The following is a 19,523-nucleotide window of genomic DNA, read 5'->3' as shown; positions in this document are numbered from 1 at the left end:
TAGACTGATGGATGATTATTAACGTTATTTAAACTTGGACTAACATCTTTGTCAATTCAAACTACATATAGAAATTCATCTCCAATGAATAAGAGGAGACACAAACCTATGAAAAAAGGATTTTCAATCTAAAAATTCTCACTACTAATCAACCTGTACCTATTTTAAACCTTCAAATGTGATATAGATTTGTAATCAAAACCGATCAACTCAAAGATGAAAAATAGTATTGATTATGGGTGTTTCTTAACAAGCTATAAATAGAAAAATTAGTACATTTATCCAACAAAACTGAACTTAACCAAACAAAACTTTAGTTCAATCCCATTTTTATATTTATTTGGGATAAAAATCTAGCTTCACCCAGTTAATAAATCAACACACTGCCTGCAACAATACCAACATTAAATAGTTTGACACAACAATTACATTAGAAGCATAAAGAGTTTGACGTGCAATAATTACAATATATTAATAGGAGGAGCAAAATCAGTGGTAGAGTAAATAGTCAAGAATGTCAAATGAAGATGAATGGTGGCCAAAAACAATGGGAAGAAGACTATGCAATACAACACACAACAACATGTGATAAAGAATTTGGACCTGCAAAACAACATGAACTAGGTAACGGAGGAACAAGATATTCAAGAAGATCCAACTCAAAAGCATCAAATAATACTTCACTTATCTGCTTAGATATTTCAATTTCCAAAGGAACTACATTAAATTCTTATCCAATGCTCATGCGTTCTCCTCTACACATGCACTCTTCTCCTCCAAAGCCAGCCAAAAGAAATATGGGGCCAACTTAAAGGCTAATGAAAATAAATTCTTTTTAAAGAGTTTGACGCAACAGTAACAATATCAAAAATGTTGTAATATCAAAAATAAATTACAATATATCATAGCTGGAACAACAGTTCAATAAAAATGTTTGACACCGTAACAATTGAAATAGTTGATAATAATATGTGATAGTTAGCATACTCGGTAAACAATAGATTTATTAAAAAGATGCCAATACCAAAAGAAATACTGCAGGTGCTCCTTCAAAAATCATGAGTTCAAGCAATAGTAAGAATCTGTGAATGACCTTGGCTGTAGATTTCACACTCATATGGATCAACCATGCATTGAATAATGTTTGGAATAATCATAATTGAATAAATATCTTTCTAAAGAGTTTGACACGACAGTAACAATAACAAAAAGGCTGCAATATCAAAAACAAATTACAATATATCATATCTTGAATAACAGTTCAATAAAAATGTTTGACACTGTAATAATTGAAACAATTAATAATAATAAGTGACAGTCAACATAAATGTTGGTTTCCAGGAAAACATTATAGACTCATTAAGAACTTCAATCTAACAAGGTTTAACATGACTTTCTAGCATAATCCAACACCTTTATATTTCGCCAAACGTATATCGAACGTAATCCTCCCTTGCCTTTAACCAAATAGCTCTTGTAGATTCATTCATAAAAGTGTCACATGCCACATTCATAGTTTTGCACCCAAGTTTGGGGATGGATTTCAGGGTAGCTAAAACATTTACAACATCTTTCTTACTATCCTCTTTATCAACCCTGATAGTGTGAGGCTTACTTATTCCCTTGTGTATCACATGGATGCTTTCAGATATTACATCCAAAGAAGCGACCATGCTTGCCTTCTTCCTCTTTTGCCTCCTTGTCGATGGTATGGAAGGATTGTTTCTAGTGGATGTAGTGGATTGATTTGACTGAAGGAAATCTTCATCTAAATCAATAACAACATTCACAAGGGTATTGAAATCCTCGTCATCATCTAGATCAGTGACCTTAACAAAAAGATTACCATCTTTAGTATCTTGTGTTGTTGCTGCTACATTTCCTTCCACCATATCATTCCCCACTATGGTTGCTAGATCATTAAAATAGCTAAATGGTTGCCTCTTGTAGACTTTTGCAGTCTTGAACTCCTTTCTCTACACATTGGCATATTTAAATTATTAATTTTTTTTTTGACATTAGAATTCAAAAATACCTTGAAGAATATGTTACCTTCAACAGCTCATCCCATATGCTTTCCTCGACATCCATGCATTGTGTTGTCTCATTCCAAGAAAACTTGCTTGTATTTCGCAATTCCTTCATTACTTTATACCCCACTTTCCATGTTTTTAACTTATTTTTGAAGTTTTCTTTTCCAAGGTTTAACTTCAACTCTTCATTATATTTCTTATTTATGACAGTCCACGCTTCTTTGCAAAAACCACCTTCACCTTTTCTTCCTAGTTGAACTTGCTCTAGGAGTAAATCCAAGAGTTTTCTTTCGATCTCCCTAGTCCATATCACTTTTGGACTTTTAGAAGAACCAACAACAAGGGCAGATATGGGAGTAGCAACAAGGGTAGATACGGGGTGCAACGGGTGTATAAATGGGTGTAGCAACAGGGTGCATGCGAACCTCCTCATGTATGCTTGTCATTAGATTTTCGAATGATATTTTTATGTCTAACATAAACAATTGATATATTGTTGCAAAACTTACAATAAATAATGAGTAGTTAGTAAAACTGTACACTAAATATTGCTAGCAAAAAAAAACTCATTAAAGACATGATCATATGGGGTGGTTGATGCTACATGCCAAAAACATGGTGTTGGCCTTTGCAAATAGGGCATTTAATAGTGTCAAACAAGCACAAGTATTTAATAGTGGCTAGAGTTTACTTCTTCAATGTTGATGGTAGAGATCTAATGTAACTATATGTAAATATTTGTAGCAACACAAGTAGTTTTCTTTTCTCTATTACCCAATTGTTTTTGGTTGAACTTTGGAGGATACATGAAGCTCTTTAATGATATTAATAAGCTAAGAAAATTACCACTTTGGTGAAGGCTGCAAATGTTCAAATTGAATCCTACTAGCCTAGTTTATTTGCAAACAACAATATATTTGTAAATACAAACATCAATATATGTGTAAATACAAACAACAATATGAATTTAGCAATCTCATAATACAAACAACAATCAGAATTTGGTATATGCGTAAATACAAACAACAATCTAATATAACAAGATAGATATGGTCTCCCCACTCCTTTCTTCTCCCCCTCAAGGGGTTTAAGGCAGGGTGATCCCATTTCTCTTGTCCTTTTTGTCATCTTGGCGGAATGCCTGGGCAGAATCATCTAGATGAAGATTTGGGACAAGAGTTTGAAAGGTCTAAGGCCTTCTTCGGGACCCTCTACTTTCACCCACCAGCAATTTGTGGATGACACTATCTTGGGGGGTGAAGCCTCTGTTTGGGAGGCCAAGACTTTCAAAAGCATTCTGAACTCCTACACCAAGGGCTCAGGATAGGCTATCAATTTGGATAAGAGTTTGGTTTTCTTCCTCAACACCCCTTTGGAGAGGTAGAGGAAAATTGCTCGCATCCTGGGATGTGGCATCGGGTCGCTGCCAGCGACTTATCTTGGGCTACCTCTTGGAACGAAACCTTCGGATTCCTTTTGGATCAGCATTACAGACAATTTCAACAGGAAACTTGCAGGTTGGAAAGGGGCCACCCTCAGTCAAGCTGGCAAATGCTCTCTGGTTAACTCTATTCTCCAGAACCTCCCTACCTATGCCCTCATTCTTTTTAGGATTTTGGTTAAGTTTGCGGAAAGAATGGAGAGGATTCAGAGGGATTTTCTCTAGACTGGGACTGATGACCACAAGAGATACCACCTTGTTGCATGGGACCTAGTCTGCCAGCCCAAAAGCCAGGGTGGTCTTGGTATTAGAAAAATTTCTCACCTCAATCAATCCCTTTTAACTAAACATCCTTGGCGAATCTTCCAAAGCACAAGTGTTTGAAGGGATATTCTGGCTGAGAAATATCTGGGTAGACTATCTCTTAACTCCATATTTCAAGGGGCTGAGCTGTCGACGGGATCCCATGTCTGGAATGGGATCTTGAAGGCCCTCTCCCTTGCTAAATCCAAAGCTAAATGGAAAGTTGGAATGGGAGACAAAATCCTTTTTTGGCAGGATAGCTGGCTGTGTCAGGAACCCCTCATTAATCACCCCATATTTGGTAGGTGGGCTGATCAGTGTATTGGAAAATACGATTTGATGGTAAGGAACTACAGAAATGGTAATGAATGGCACAATCTAGCTGAACTTTCGCAGGACCTCAAGCCTTTAATGTCCTCTTTGAATGCCATCTTCATCAACTAGAATGGCGACTCTTTAGTTTGGGGAGATTCTTTAGGGGGCCTTTACTCTGTGGCCACCGGCTATCTATCCCTTGTGAGTAAAGAGGAGAAACCTATCTGGGCCAAAGCCTGGATCCTTGGGCTTACGCCTAAGATAAACATTTTCTTCTGGCTCCTCCTTCAAGATAAAATCCTTACCCAGGATATTTTAGCCAAGAGAGGCCAAATTTTACCTAATAGATGCTACCTCTATAAGCAAGAACTGGAAATGGTTAATCATCTGTTCATCCACTGCCCCTTCTCCTCCAAGGTGTGGAGCCATCTAACTACTAACTTGGACTTCAATTGGTGCCCTCCAGCTTGCATCCAAGATTTCTTTAGTAAGTGGAGAAGCCACCACCAAGGTTTGAATTATCAGTTATTGAGCTCCTGGATCCTCCCACACTTCTGTTGGGGAATCTGGAAGGAGCACAACAGCAGGATTTTCAGAGATAAAGAAGCCCCTAAGGTTATAATAGCTGAGAAAATCGAAAACCTTATGATAGAGAACTATGCCATAACCAGAGAAGGAGACATAAAGGTTGGAGGGAACAGTAAAGCCAGGAAAGAAGATAGGATAAAAAGAAGATAGGAGGTTACTTGGTCTTTTCCTCTTGAGAACTAGCATAAAGCCAACTTTGATGGGGCGACCAAGGGGAATCCAGGTCCAGCTGGATGCGGAGGTATGATAAGAAACAGTTTGGGAGGTAGCATTGCTGCTATCTCTTCCCCTATTGGCCACCAAACCAATCATCTAGCTGAAGCCAGTGCTGCTAGGTTCACTGTTAAGTTGGCCCTAGCCTCAGGGATTGAGCAGCTGTGGCTTGAAGGTGACTCCTTAAATATAATAAATTGTATTTTAGGAGTCACAAAACCCTCTTGGACCATTGAAAGCATTATTGAGGACCTAAAATTAGACTTAAGGAAATTTTAAAACTACCACATCAGCCATGTTTATCGTGAAGCAAACATGGTCGCTAATTGGTTCACCAACAAAATAGTTGCTAGCAATTCGGTGATGACGTGGGGAAGCAACAATGACTTTCTAGCGGTAGCGACTGAGCTAATCCAAAAGGAGAAAATCCACGGCACCAACGTAACGTCCTTTTAATGATGTTAGGATTTGCAAAATCGTACTTCAAAAAGGAAATTATTTGGAGTTATGTGGAACCCCCTCCACTCCATAATCACGTGTATGGAAGACATGAGTGGAAGAAAGCCAAAAATATACCCATAAACATGCACATAATTATTTTCGCTCTCAGCGCCTTTTGCTACTCTAAACTCGGCAATACTGCTAGTGGTTTAGGGTTAGTTGAGCCCAAAACTGCAATGGTGGGTGAAAGGATCAGAAGAGAGCCATGGGGCGAAGTGGAGAGATGGAAAGAGAAGAAGAAAGTCTGGAGAAAGCTCCAGAAGGGAGGTATAACCAAATTCATAGAGAAGCTTCATGGATTTGATGCAGAGGTTACTAAAACCATGGTTGATTCTTGGCAAAATGGCAGGGTCAAAATTGATGGTGTTTTCCACCGAATCACTAAGGGTCTTATTGCAGAGGTGACTGGCTTTTCTTAGGATGGCTTGAACTTCTACAAGGACAAGAAGATGTCCACCAACGCTGTCAATGACTTTGTCAAGGATGATAAGGAGAAAAGCAAATTGGTCAAGATTAACACCTACTACGACATTGACTCCATCAAAAAAAATTGGAGGTATGTTCTCAGGATTATCATTGAATATGTCACTCTTGACCCCAAGTTTGATAGAATCAGGACCCATCATTTTGTTCTGTTAAATCATTTTAGACACAAAGTGAAAATTTCTTTTCCTTTTTACATTTTCACCTCCATGGCCAAGAATATAGAGGGTTTCAAGAAATGCCCTGTCAAAAATCCTGCCCTCCATGAGGGTCTCCTGCTTCTGATTTATGAGTTCTTGAAAACCCAAACTAGAGGTAAAACCATTGGGGATTTGGGTAGTGCCTTGGAGGACACTGCCAGTTCTGATTCTAGGGATGAGCTTGTAGTGAAATCAGAGAAAATTGACACCCCGAGCAAAGCTATCCTTGTTATCCGTGATCCCTGCATCCCTAGTAGGAAGAGCCCCAGATGTCTTCCCCCTACTCCCCCCCTCTCCTCATCCTAAGGAGGTGAAAGAGGCTAGTGATGATGATGTGGAGTTTGATACAGAGGACTCGGAGACAGGGAAGGAAAGTGAGATGGAAGAAGATAAGGGGAGAGAAAATGACAAGGAGGTGGTGACCCCTATGGACCCCAAGGTTAACCCCAAGAAAAGAAAAGTGAACCAGGCCCTGCCCCAGGATCATCCCGACGACCCTGTTGATGTGCCCCCCAGCCCCACCCTGCCAAATTTGTCTCAGGAGGTTCCCATTTCGCCCCCAGAGGAGATGATTGAAATCATGGTTGAAAAAGAGGGGGAGGTAATCAGAAAGAACAAGAGGAGGGCCTGGAGGAACTTCTACGGGGACAAGGTCAGTTTGGGTATTGTTAGAGAACCTGCTAAAATCCAGGTGCTGGAGGACCTTGACAAAAGTACCCACTATGACGAGCTCATTGACCCAACTCTTTTGGTCATCTGTGACAATGTGCGGGAAACTGGCTTCAACTTCCTAAACAATGCAAAGAATAGCCAGATTGACAACTTTCATTCCATCAAGTGGCTTTTTCAGGAAATTGAGGCTCTAAAGGACAGGAGCAACTAGCCCAACAACTAGGATTTTGATAAGGACCAGGAAGCCAGAGGAAGCAAAGACTAGGTGGGGAGCCAAGAAAAAGACAGAGGCCAGGTCTCCAGTGACCATTAGGATGACAGACTCACCCAGCTTGAGCAGAAGGTCCAAAGGCTGGATTTTGTCCACCAGATTATCACCAAACAGATAGTGAACACCTTTTACACCTTGAATGAGAATATTGTCAATCTGGGAGACTATCTGACTACAACTGGCCTTGAAAGGGATGTGGAGCAGAACACAGAGCAAGGATTCAATCAGGTTGAATTTCAGAAAGAGGCCAGTGACTAGGTGAATCAGGGGAACCAGATGAACACTCCTACTAGGATTCAGGAGGGCGTGACCAGTCAGAAGGACAATGATGCTGCAGAAACCCTACAGGCCATGGACACGGATGGACACTAGCCTGTTCGCCTAGCTTTTCTTTTTTGTCTTTGGCCTTTGTACTTTGGCTTCGGGCCTTCTTTTGTCTCCGGTCTTTTGTGGCAATTTTTTGTTTGTTTAGTCTGTTTCATCTCGCTCTTTTTGCTGTAAAACTTTGGGTTTCAGGATCCCTGTAAAACCTGTTTTACCTAATCAAAAACAAGATAGATATGGTAAACTAGATAACAGTGAAAGATTGAATATCACAATATTTCTGAATATCACAATATTATTGATAAGAAAAAATTAATATATTAAAAAACAAACTTCAAGTTTAAACATTTCCTGTACAATTTACTAATGCTTTTTATTGAATATGCATTTGCCATGGTTTTCAACATCATTAGCATTGGGTATGAGACCATCAATCAATGGTTTGTTGGCAAATTTTTAGTGGCCATGTTGGGTCTGCTAAACACAGTAGAGACAGAGTACAAGCTCCATTTGGATACTACAATTTGGCTGTTGGAGTGGATGAGTTGCTAGGATATAAGTACAATGGTTATAATCAAGGACCTCTAACCAATGATCTATACACTTATCTAAGCACTATAGTCAATTCAAGAGAATAAAAAACTAGTCACAATAAGTTCACCCTAAAAAATCAAAAGACTTGCACAATTTTAATCATTAGACTTACACAGTTGATATCTAATATATATAGAGAGATAATAATAAGAATTCGAAGACATCAAATATAAACAAATAGATAATAGTAGACTGAAACAAGACTTACATAGTTGGATGAAATTAACATCAATATTCCATTTAGAGATTGATGCAAGTGATGACATGAATATATTTGATAAATAGAATACAATACAATGTAGCATCATATTTGAGTCAAATTTAAGTCATGTTCAGAGTATTCTAGCAATTCAAATTTGAAGTGTCTATGCGAGTAAAAATATCAACTAATGGCAAGATCTATAGTCCCCCCACATCCTTCGTGCTATTTCATCTCAAAATTTTCCCCAATCATCTCTATCGCTCTGAGTTATCCCATAAGTCTCAAGATTTGGCACATTTATCCCATCATGATCATCGTCCTCTTCAATTTCCACATTGGGTTGAACATCGTCCTCTATTGTAATGTAATTATGTAGTATGCAACACGCTAACACAATGTTTGTTGAAGTCAGGATACTATAAGATGTCACATGCCTTAGGATAGGAAAATGTTGCTTCAAAATACCAAATGTGCACTCAATCACATTCCTAAGTGAGGAGTGTTGGTGGTTAAATAACTCATGTGCATTATTGATTGGATTTGCTCTGGAAAACTCTTTTAGGTGGTATCGAGTAGACTAATAAGGGGCAAGAAATCCAGGAACATTTGGATAGCCAGCATCAACTAAATAGAATTTTCCTATATAAAGGAAAAAGAAGTTAATAGATTGGAAATAACATACAAACTACAATTTACAATAGTGAATATATAATCATTAAAAAAAGATTTCAATATACCAGGGGGAACTATTAGTGGATTTGTTCTTGGTAGAGCTGAAGCAAGAACACGACTATCTGCAGCTAACCCTTCCCAACTAGTAAGAACATATTGAAACTTGTAGTCAAATGAACATACACCCATTACATTTTGTGATAGGTTGCCCTTTCTATCATGGTATTTCACTTGGTTGTCCACATCAATGGTAACTGGTATATGGGTTTCATCGATAGCTCCAGTACAATCCTAGCATAGGAATTATTATTGTCAAATATGTAACAATATGCTAAAGAGTTAGGCAACAAAATTGATTTCAATAGGAGATTTGCCTTAAAGTACGGATCAAAACGATCCTTCCCAACTATTTCTAAATGAGTAGTTGGAGAAGGGGGCAAAAAGTAATTGCTATGGAGCAATATGATAGCCTTCGAGACCTTGTGGAAGTAGCAACTCACTATCTCTCTCGAGTGACCAAAGTTATGGCCAATCTTACAATTCCTTAGATTGTGGCCAAGGGTATGAAGGAACATGACTAGTTGTTCTTCCAATTTCATGTTTATCATATCTTTAATGCTCCCTTTCTCCCTTAGAATATTGGCGAATTTGAAGAAAGCTCCTCTACTCATGCGTATTTGGTCATGGAAATCTGTCTCATTGGAATATATAACACGTTTATAGAGAGGACAATAAGCTCTTCTTCGCTTATGCCTGTGTATTCTAACCTTTTCAAAAGATGCTACTATGAATACTGCTTGGGTGGCAAGTAGAACAACAAGTACACATAAGAGGGTGATCTTCCTAACAATGCTTCCCGAACCTTTATACCATTAGCAGGATCCATTGAATGACCTGTAACCACAAATTGGAGTTATTGTTTGACATTCTCACATAAGTTTAAAGGGTGCACATTATCTAGGTTTGACATTTTCCTATCTAGCCACGCCATCATATATTGAGCCCATAAAAAATGTTGCTAGTATAGGTAATTAATTAAGTCCTAACATCTGAGTGTGTGTGTTTGTTTTATCTATTTTATGCATGAAATAAACTATTTTAAAAACTTTAGCATCAATAATGCCTACGTTGACAAATTTAAAATGACACGGGGAAGAATTAGAAGTGAGATGTTATGTTAGATTCTAGAAGTACTAAGCACACAATGTGTGGCCAAAACACTAAACTTAGTAAAGATTTTACATAAAAGGATCAAACATAGTTAAAAAATGTTGAGGAAAGAAAACTGTACATATATCTCAAAATGGAAAAATGCATGTATAAGAATGCTATGTATTCAAAATTGTAACAAAAAGTGGTAGCCCACATCTATAAATAAGGGTAACTATTATAAAATGTGAAGTTGCCATGTGAGAACACAAGAGACCTTGAGAGAGATAAAATCTAAAATTAGGTAATCTATTATAGATCATAGAAATCTACTCACTATCAAGTTATTATGGGTTATGAATGCAGGGATTGAATAACGACACTGACTCTTATCAACTATCTAAATCACATAGCTAGTGCTACACATTCATTCTATATTAGTAATTGTAATTGAAACCACTTGCTAAACTAGAAGAATCTCTGGTATTTCAAAGAAGTTTGTGGATCTCGTATTTTTTAAATGCTAATGTTGAAAGGGGGTTAGGTCATCTCTGTGAAGGTTGACTTGATTATACAGTGGAAATGGTATATAAATGTGGCATATGTTTGATCAAATGTTATATAAACCTCCAAAGTTTGTGTGGGCTAATACAAGTCTGGCAAATTTGCAATGTAAATTACTTACTTTCATCATTTTGGATAAGGGTTAGTATTTGTTGTGAATTAGAAAAATGCCCGGCTTTATGGTTGGGTTTTATTTCAATTTGGCAAGTACTGTACTTATTTATCCTTGGTGCTTAGATTTGAAATGACATTTTTGTATAGGTTCATTTCTCCAGTCCAATGCCCTTTTGTGTACTCCAATGAAAATTGCTATTGTGTTTCAATACCACTCCTAAATGGGAACAATTAATAGGATTTTACATTTTAGTAGCTAGTTTTAAGATTCACAATGCTATGGATATTATTAGTATAGGGTGCAAATAGTGGTGAATTTGTAGCCCGCTAAAAAATATTAATGTCAGCGTACTAGATTTTTGTTTGAAAGCTCATATGTCCTTTTGAAGCTCATGCCATTTCCTATTTGTGTTTTTCACAGATTATGCCTACAGAAGACAAAGTTGCACTGGTATTTTGTCAGTCTATGTATAAAAGGGGAGAATGGCCTCCATTAATGGTTGTTTATGATTCAATTGAAGGGTGACCAAGCTTTTTCCACTTCATGCACATATTTAAGCTGCTATAGAGTAAGTGTATCATAATAGAACGATGCTCCATTTCTAAATTTGCTTGAGTTCTTTATGCCAAATTTATAGTGGAGACTGATAACTTCATTAAATTTGACCATAATCATTGAATATGTGGGTGACATAGATTATTTAAGAAACATAGAGGAGGATGAAGGAGATAGTATGATGACCTTGCTTTATACAAAGGACTGGTTTGAAACCCTAGTTATTTGTCTTGATAAGCATAGCAATATAGCAATAGAGGAGGAATGCCTAAGTTGTTCAGGGGACGCAAATGACAACATTCGCTAGGTCTGTGGAGATGAAAAGGGTGGAAGAACATGGTAGGACAAATGCTACCTGTGCTAGGAAACTTATTCCTTCATCGAAACCTTGGTGGATCAACAAATGCCTCTTTACAGTATGGTTCAATGTTGGAGGGATTTAACCTCTATTGAGGACTTTGAACCAATGCTACCACCAAGCTATCTACCCACCTCGATGACCTAGCTTTTTCTTAGTCCCAATACCATCAGAGCAAGCAACTGAAGGCTTGGCCTTATAGGGGTTCCTTTTGAAGATATAGTTTCGATCCGGGCAGATCTTTATTCAAAACCTGAAGAACCAATTGATTTCATTGATTCATAACAAAAAATAGAGCATGCTGCAAACAATGCTTAACAAATGCAGCTAATTTAAGAACATTGACATCCCTTACTGGGTTACGAACGCAAAATTCTAAGAACGGACAAAAAAACATTGTATTGTGCAGTAAAAAAACAACATCACATAGGAAAATAGATGCAGTTCTTACCTTGTTAAGCTCTATTGGAAACCCGCAACAACCAAATGAATTTGTCATTCGACAATGGCCAAAACACAGAGAAACTCCTTTACGCGATTAAAAATGGCCAAATAAAATGAACGCTAGTTTGACAAAAATTAGAGCGACATACTTTTTACGGACCTGTAATAATATGTTTCATAGAAAAATAAATATAGAATAGGAATGGACATTTGTTGGAATGGCAAATGCCTATTTTTTGGACAAAAGTGGCATATATATTCTTATTCTGAATTTCTATTGGATGCACCCAAATGAAGAATTGAAATTTTTAAGAATTTACCAACACCTATTCCACTCTACTTCCGGGGGCCAAACGGGCCCTCAGCTATAATCGTTCCATAAATAAATTAGAAGGCTCCTAATAAATCTCGCCCACCTAAAAATGTCTACTTTCCCTTCAAACTCAAATTTAAAGTAGGTAGAGAACAAAGATGTTTTCAACTACCCCAAAACACACCACCTAAGCCTCAAGCTACCCCACCTGGAAAGTAAAAGCAATAAATAACATACACAATGCATCATTCACATGGGCACCTAACGTCAATATGAACCACCTGACACGGAATAGACCGTCTCTACCCAACGGCTCAACAACTGCAAATGAAACAGACAAATGCCACAAAATAAAATCCGCCAACAAAATAGCAAGGCAATTTATAATATCATGTAATTATCCAAAACAACAATCATTCAAAATAATATTCTTGCAATGTCCGCCGGCGAAAGTTCGAATTTACCGGCGCTTGAAATCCCGGGCAGTTCTTCATCTTTTTTTTTTTCAGGCGAGCGCTTAATAATTAACGTTATCGACTGATTAACCCTTCTCAGTGTGTGCAATTTTGGGCGACGAATGTCTACTTAGCGCTAGAGATTCTGCGATATCCTTTCGTTATTTTCTCAGCAGCAAATTCACTGCTGTAATAGCTTCATTGAAGGATTTCTAGAAACAATGAACGGAGCAATGGTTAATGGCGAGGCTGCACAGAAGCCAGTGGCTGCAACGAGGGACTTTTCTGTGTACAGTGAAGTCCAATCGAGCCGATTGGATCATCAGCTGCCTCTTCCTAGGGTGTTAAAGGGAGCTTTTGAGCTCATTGATGGGCCTGCTTCGTCAGCAGCTGGCAATCCAGGTTTTTAATCACTTATTCTCTTAAATTTTTTTAGCTTGAGCGCATGTGACAGCACTATAACGTATACCAGATTTTAGCAACAACAGTTTGAAAGTGGACATTCTGAAAAATTCAATCTGACTTTTATTATTAAGAAAAGCACACATGCAGGCGAGCAATGAAGTTTGAAATATTTTTAATCTTAGGAAGTAAACTATAAATGATTCTTATAAATCTTGACTTAATCATGCCTCCCGATATCCAAGATTAGCATTTATGTGAGTGTCCATCATGGAGTATGAAATGATCAATGCGAAAAAAACCAAATTGATTTCCGTAGATCCGAGCTTAAATATTCCCAGTGCTACGTCTGGATTACTCTGGATTAACATGGAACACCGTGTTCTTATAACTCGAATGTAAAAGACTCGTTTCACGTACATTTTGTGTTAAATCTCAGATCTTAATTGAACATTTTCGGAACAGAGGTTGACTTAAATGTTTTCTACCTGCTATTTTGTTTTTTAAGGTGAGCCAAGAATTGAGTATCATTTAAAAAGTTTTGTTCCTTCAAATCTTATTGAATTGAGAGATAAGTGTTTTGTAACAAAACGATTTTTAACAAAACAAAAATCTGCTCTAATGTGTTCGATGTGTTGTTTAGTCGCACTTAAAATTATCCAAGATCACTGGGAGACCGGGAGGCTTGGAGGTCTCCAGTACTGGTATCAGTATCGGTGTGCCAATTTTTCAAAAATAGGAGACAGGGTACTTGGAGAAGGCAATTTTTTAAAATAGTTTAAAGAGTCTAATACTATATACAAAATACTAATACTGTAAAGCTAAAAGAGTAAAGTAAATAATAATAGTAATGTCACATTAAAATAGAGTCAAATACTTCAAAACTCACATAATCACGTTACTGTATCTCATAGTCATACTTGTTTTCCGAATATTTCATATGATCACCATCATATCAGATTGATAATCCGTGAGATTATCATTACAAATTCAAATTTTGAATTCGAAAAAGTATGGTTTGATGCTAAAATTGCCGATATGAAGACAACAAAGAACAAACTTAGTACAGTAAAGAAAAACCAGAATCTATTTAGTACTAGTTTCAGTGTCCAAATTTGCAATGAGACAATTGAAATGCATTTTATTTAATGTGTTTTTTTCTGTTTAGGTTTAGATGATTTGTAAACTTGTACTTATATTTTCTTCATTTCTGTTACTTTTGCAGAAGAGATTGCTAAGCTATTCCCAAAGCTGTATGGACAACCATCAGTCAGTCTCGTGCCAAGTGACAAACCAGCTTTGAGACCAGATCAGTCGTTGAAGGTTGGAATTGTGCTTTCTGGTGGTCAGGCTCCTGGTGGTCACAATGTCATTGCAGGATTGTTTGGTGAGTTGCAATATTTTGTCTTATGAACACATTTCCTATTAACCTTTCAATGTATAATGATTTTAACCTTAGTGCAAGATGTTTATCGTTATAAATTAGTAAATCATATCTTAGATCAAGACCACCAAAGAAGTCTTGAATCAATTAAAAAGATATATCACGACTGGTTCCAGATATGTTAATGAAGATGCTTATTTATATATTGAAAATATTTAATCTTAAATCATGATAATTAAACAAAGTCCAAGAGTCCAAGAGTTTATGGTGTAATGGTAAGATGGGGCATCCACAAAGATAGTGGCTCAAGTTAATTATCCACACACAATTGTAAGAAAGAAACCCACTTCTTGGCATGCACGTCCATGTAATAACAAGTCCAAGATTGGGGCCTATTCATCCCTACAGAACCATTATGGGTTTAGTGATATTCCCAGTTATTCCCAACTGCCCCTAGAAAAGCAAATTATGGGGAACTGATATCAAACATACATAAAACAATTTAAAAAAAAACAAAAAAACATTTTGATAGGTCCCATAGGTTATTGGCACAAAGGATGAGATCGATTCTCATATATTCTAATAGCAGTCAGAAGAGGTGCTTTCTAATATTTACCAGTTTGTTGTTCTCATTCTTTAATGTCTATGTTTAATGGTTTTTAGTAATCAATTCACAGTATAATGATCCGAGGGCTGTGCTGTCATGATGAAGCACATTAGATTCTAATACCTATAGTTATAGTTGTAAGCTATTTTTCCGTTGATGTTAGAGGTAGTTATGTTTAGTAATCCAAAACAATAGTTTTTATTATTTAATAGTGGAATTAACAAGCAAATAACATGCATAATAACTAGTCAACTGCTGCTAGAAATGGTCAAGTCCAGCAGGCATTTTTGCAAATAGATTGCAACTCGTCTAGAAATTGGTTATTGTTTATATGTCATTAAAAAGGAAATGTTGTCCGTAGGCACACCATATCTTTTTTGATCTGTAAAATTAAAGTTGAATGGATTCTTGCTCATAAAAGAAAATACAGGCACCTCGTCACAAGTCAAAAAAGAGAATGTGTAATGGATAAATCCTAATAAAGTTTATCTCTCACCATCTTAATTCTAGCTTTCAAATTTTAGTATAATTACTAATTAGCATACCTATAGTTTGAAAAATCTGTATAAAATGTGCTAAGAGATATCCATTTTTAAAAGAGTGAATGTTTTATATTACCCTTAACAAATGTGTAGCTTCAATCCTAACTATCAGTTCTAAAATGAAGTTCTTGAGTTTTATTGATATTTTTCTCATGCCAATGGGTTTGAATCTCAAAGTAAAATCAACATAGCAAAGCAGTAATAAACTTAATCCAATATAATATCTATCATAACGATAGATGTCAAAACCAGTATCCAACAGACAAGATTAGTTTATTAAATCTATAGACATGTTTGAAAGGGCAAACATAACTAAAAGATCACCATTACTTCACGTGAATTGTTCCTAAACGGGGCCCATGAGAAAGCTTAAAAACTTTAACAAGCTTAGAAATTTTGGGAAGATGTGATCCTATATATTTTTTTCCAACAGATATAAATAAAAACTAGCTGAATTATTGTTTAACAATAGTTAATCATAAAAATTATAGATGTTTGATACGTGGCAAAAAAATCTCCCAAGATTGTGGAAATAAATTTCAACCACATCTCCCAAAGACATCTCTAGAAAGTGAGACTATTGAAGCAATTAAACCTATGTTCTCTGTTTAAACTATTGGTATGCTAATTAGCACAACTTTGAAAGTATTGTTTTAGACTTCTTATATTCGCATATTATATCACTTTTCATCGAATTTTTTTAGAATAAATATTTATTATTAGGTGTTTTGATGATGAGTCTCAAAAAGTATGGAGGAAAATGAACAAGTTTTTAAATGATAATTTTTTAAACTGTCTATAGTAAAAGTAGATTTATATGGGGTAAACTTGGCATGGCATATATTTTTCACAAAGCATCTGTGGACTAACTTTCAAGGTCGAGAATTTTTGAGACATAAGCTAGAGCTTGTTGACAACAATGGAGGCTCCACTTCTTTTCCCCTGCATTGGATGCAAAGTAGCAAACGTTATTTTGACCTAGACATTTTGAAGATTCACTTTAGTCTTTTGTGAGTGGAAAGGGGCCTAAAATGACTGCCCCATCTGGCATCTGAGAATCCAAGCCATCAAGTATTAGCTGGTCACTTAAACTAAGAACAAAAACTGCCACCTCATCATAGGAAAAGTATCAGCTATAATATTAGTCTGTAAGCAACATAACTATATGTGCGAGTCATTTGTTCTAAATCAAGGCCAATGAGGGTTACATGTTAGGTTAATGTTTATATATAGCAGGGGAAAACCGTAGCAAAAGCCCTATTGGCTTCTTGGAGCCTTTAGGAGCCAGAGATGCTTCTGCTCCACAAGATGTCACTGCAGAGCGTAGTTTCTGAAATGTCTAGCAACTGTTGTTGGTAAAAGGGATATTTTGGATGCCATCATTTTAATTGTTGATTACACTTATAAATATTAAATATTATAATCGTTCAGTTTGTGCCCCAATTCTAATTTCTTCTTTTTCAAACAATTCATATCCTACTTTTTAAGGTACTTTTTTTAATTTTTAGGTTGAGAATTTTGCATAACGTTTGTTTCATGGTGATTTATTTTTTGGTCAGGTCATGGGAAAGGGTGTTCGATACAGGATTGCAATCTTTCTAATAAACTAATATTAGTAAGCATGTCACTAAAGCATATCATGTGTATAGAAGAAAAAATCATATCTAAGCTGTTAAGTTAAATGAACACTAGAGTGTAAGTTATTAGATTTGTCGGTTACAGGACATGTCTGATTAATTAAAACCGTACACTCACAATTTTTTCAAGGACCTAGGTGATCAACGTGCTAATCTAGTTCTTGATGAATTACAAGCTGTTAAGGTACTTATTGATGTTTATCGAGGGAAGTTTCACTCCTTTAGATATGATTTCAATTTAAAAGTTATAACTTAAGGCTCAAAGTGATAATTGTAAGATACTGTCATAGTGACGTATGGTCTCTAAGCTAGCTGCATCACAAAAATAATAAATTTAAGTTGTTGACATTAGCTCAAATTATCATATGGTCATTGATTAGTATTTATCCCTAGCAAACATAAATATTCTCCAAATGGAAGAAGTAATTAAACTTTAAATAGTACTTATTACAATATTAAAAGCGTGCAGAGGGCCTTCTTGTTACCTATCATATCTTGTATTACGTGGGCAACCGACAGCTGCAAGTAGTGTAATGAAGTGCAATTAAATGTGTAAGAGCTTGAAAATATTTGTGACTGGGATGCATTTTTTAGTTTATGTAGGCTAGCTAAAGGTTCAGGTTTGTTTTGTTGGTGGGTTATGGAATCTAAAATACATAACTAATATCCATGTTCGTTGTTGATTATGGTTGAAGACCCCAGTTGGACGCTTTTAGAAGAAAGTTTCACAAATATTTTCTGTCAAATGATTATATTCTATTTTTGAGGTGGAATTTTGAGCCACTGTCTTTTGGGGGAAATGTTTCTTGTTATTATCCATTGCAGTTAGACAAGAAATAGTTAAGGAGTTGGAACATTTGGTATAGGCAAATTAATTTTGTGAAAGTGAGAAGTGATTCTTATCCTTTATAACCATGACAACAAAATCAAGGGAACCTTGACTGATATCCTTTATTTATCCCTTCGCTGTTACTTATGGCTTCTGTTAGTTCTATGTGACACTAATGCATTGATTATAATTTGATTCTACGAGGAACCCATTTCTGGCCAGAAATAAGCTTGGTTGTGATCGTCTCCTGTACTTTATGCACTTGAGTCAACAAACAAAGAACAAAGCCAAGAGAAACTAATTGTATTCTTATTATTGGATTCAAGTAACTTTTAAGCTTAATATATTCTTGGAGCTGGAAAATATTCTGAGAGAAAAAGTACTGAACAGGTTTACTGAAACTTGTTAAAAAGGCATGCCTTTGAATCACTGCATACGAATCTTTTTGTTGAAATGAAGAAGTCTAATGATTTTTACATTTGTGTTCCTTACAATCCTTTAATGCTTCTTTACATTTTTTATGTATCCTTATTGTGCTTCAGCTTTATCATGCAGACTACGTGCAAAATAATACAAAGGACAGCACCTTCTTTGGATTTAAGGGTGGTCCGGCAGGAATCATGAAATGTAAATACGTTGTACTTACAAAAGATTTTGTCTATCCATATCGCAATCAGGTACTTGCTTACTCTATTGACCCAATCATGTATTGTTGATGCATTGCAATTTAGATTACATGGATGTACTTAATATTCCTAATGAAATTTTCTTTTTCTCAGTAGATAAATGTCTCTAATACCTCATTGCCTATAGTCATTAAGTGACTGAGGTCTAAATCATCTTCGTTTTAAGCCCTCTTGCGGCATTTGGGTGATTAAAACATTCTCAATTGTAAAGATTCACTTGCAGTTGTTAACAGTAACTAAGATCTACTAGGCAGCCGCAAAACCATCACCTGTAACTTCATGACTTGTATTAGTTCTCATAATTCCTCTAATGTTAAATGCAATCTTTTATAAAGAAATGTGAGTTATGGGGTTTAGTTTGCATAAGAAGACATGGAAGTTTCCTTCTCTTGTTCATGAAATTTCTCATATTATTTGCTAATCCTTTAATTTTTTGAAGTTGATATGAAATCATGGTTAAGTCTTGGAAATATTACAGAGCCCATCCAATAATTTGCATTAAATTTGTTTATAGTGTTGTATCTTTACATGTGATCCAAATGTAATATGTGTCGTTTCCTGCCCAATGCTGAGAGAATATTTTAGTTCCATGCAATCAATTCAAAGGAATTGTCTAGGTGTGCAATCCAGTCATCAACAACAATGCATTTATATTGACACATCAGATTCCA

At 36.2% G+C, this 19,523-nt stretch overlaps 1 protein-coding gene across 1 annotated transcript in view; it reads left to right on the top strand.

Moving 5' to 3' along the window:
* Nucleotides 1–12,863: 12,863 nt before the first annotated feature.
* Nucleotides 12,864–19,523, top strand: part of LOC149535375 (pyrophosphate--fructose 6-phosphate 1-phosphotransferase subunit beta-like) — a 51,989-nt gene continuing 45,329 nt past the window's right edge. Inside the window, exons 1-3 of the mRNA XM_089807615.1 lie at nt 12,864–13,167; nt 14,393–14,554; nt 18,722–18,843. Coding sequence (XP_089663741.1) covers nt 12,987–13,167; nt 14,393–14,554; nt 18,722–18,843 — 465 coding nt within the window. The 5' untranslated portion in view covers nt 12,864–12,986. The remainder of the gene's footprint in view (nt 13,168–14,392; nt 14,555–18,721; nt 18,844–19,523) is intronic.

This window comes from Cupressus sempervirens, chromosome 10 (assembly GCF_028749045.1).
Source record: "Cupressus sempervirens isolate cs-2001-9-10 chromosome 10, ASM2874904v1, whole genome shotgun sequence".
Classification (NCBI taxonomy): Eukaryota; Viridiplantae; Streptophyta; class Pinopsida; order Cupressales; family Cupressaceae; genus Cupressus; species Cupressus sempervirens.
The sequence above is the reverse complement of the archived record's forward strand: the minus strand, read 5'-3'. Positions and strand labels throughout refer to the sequence as shown.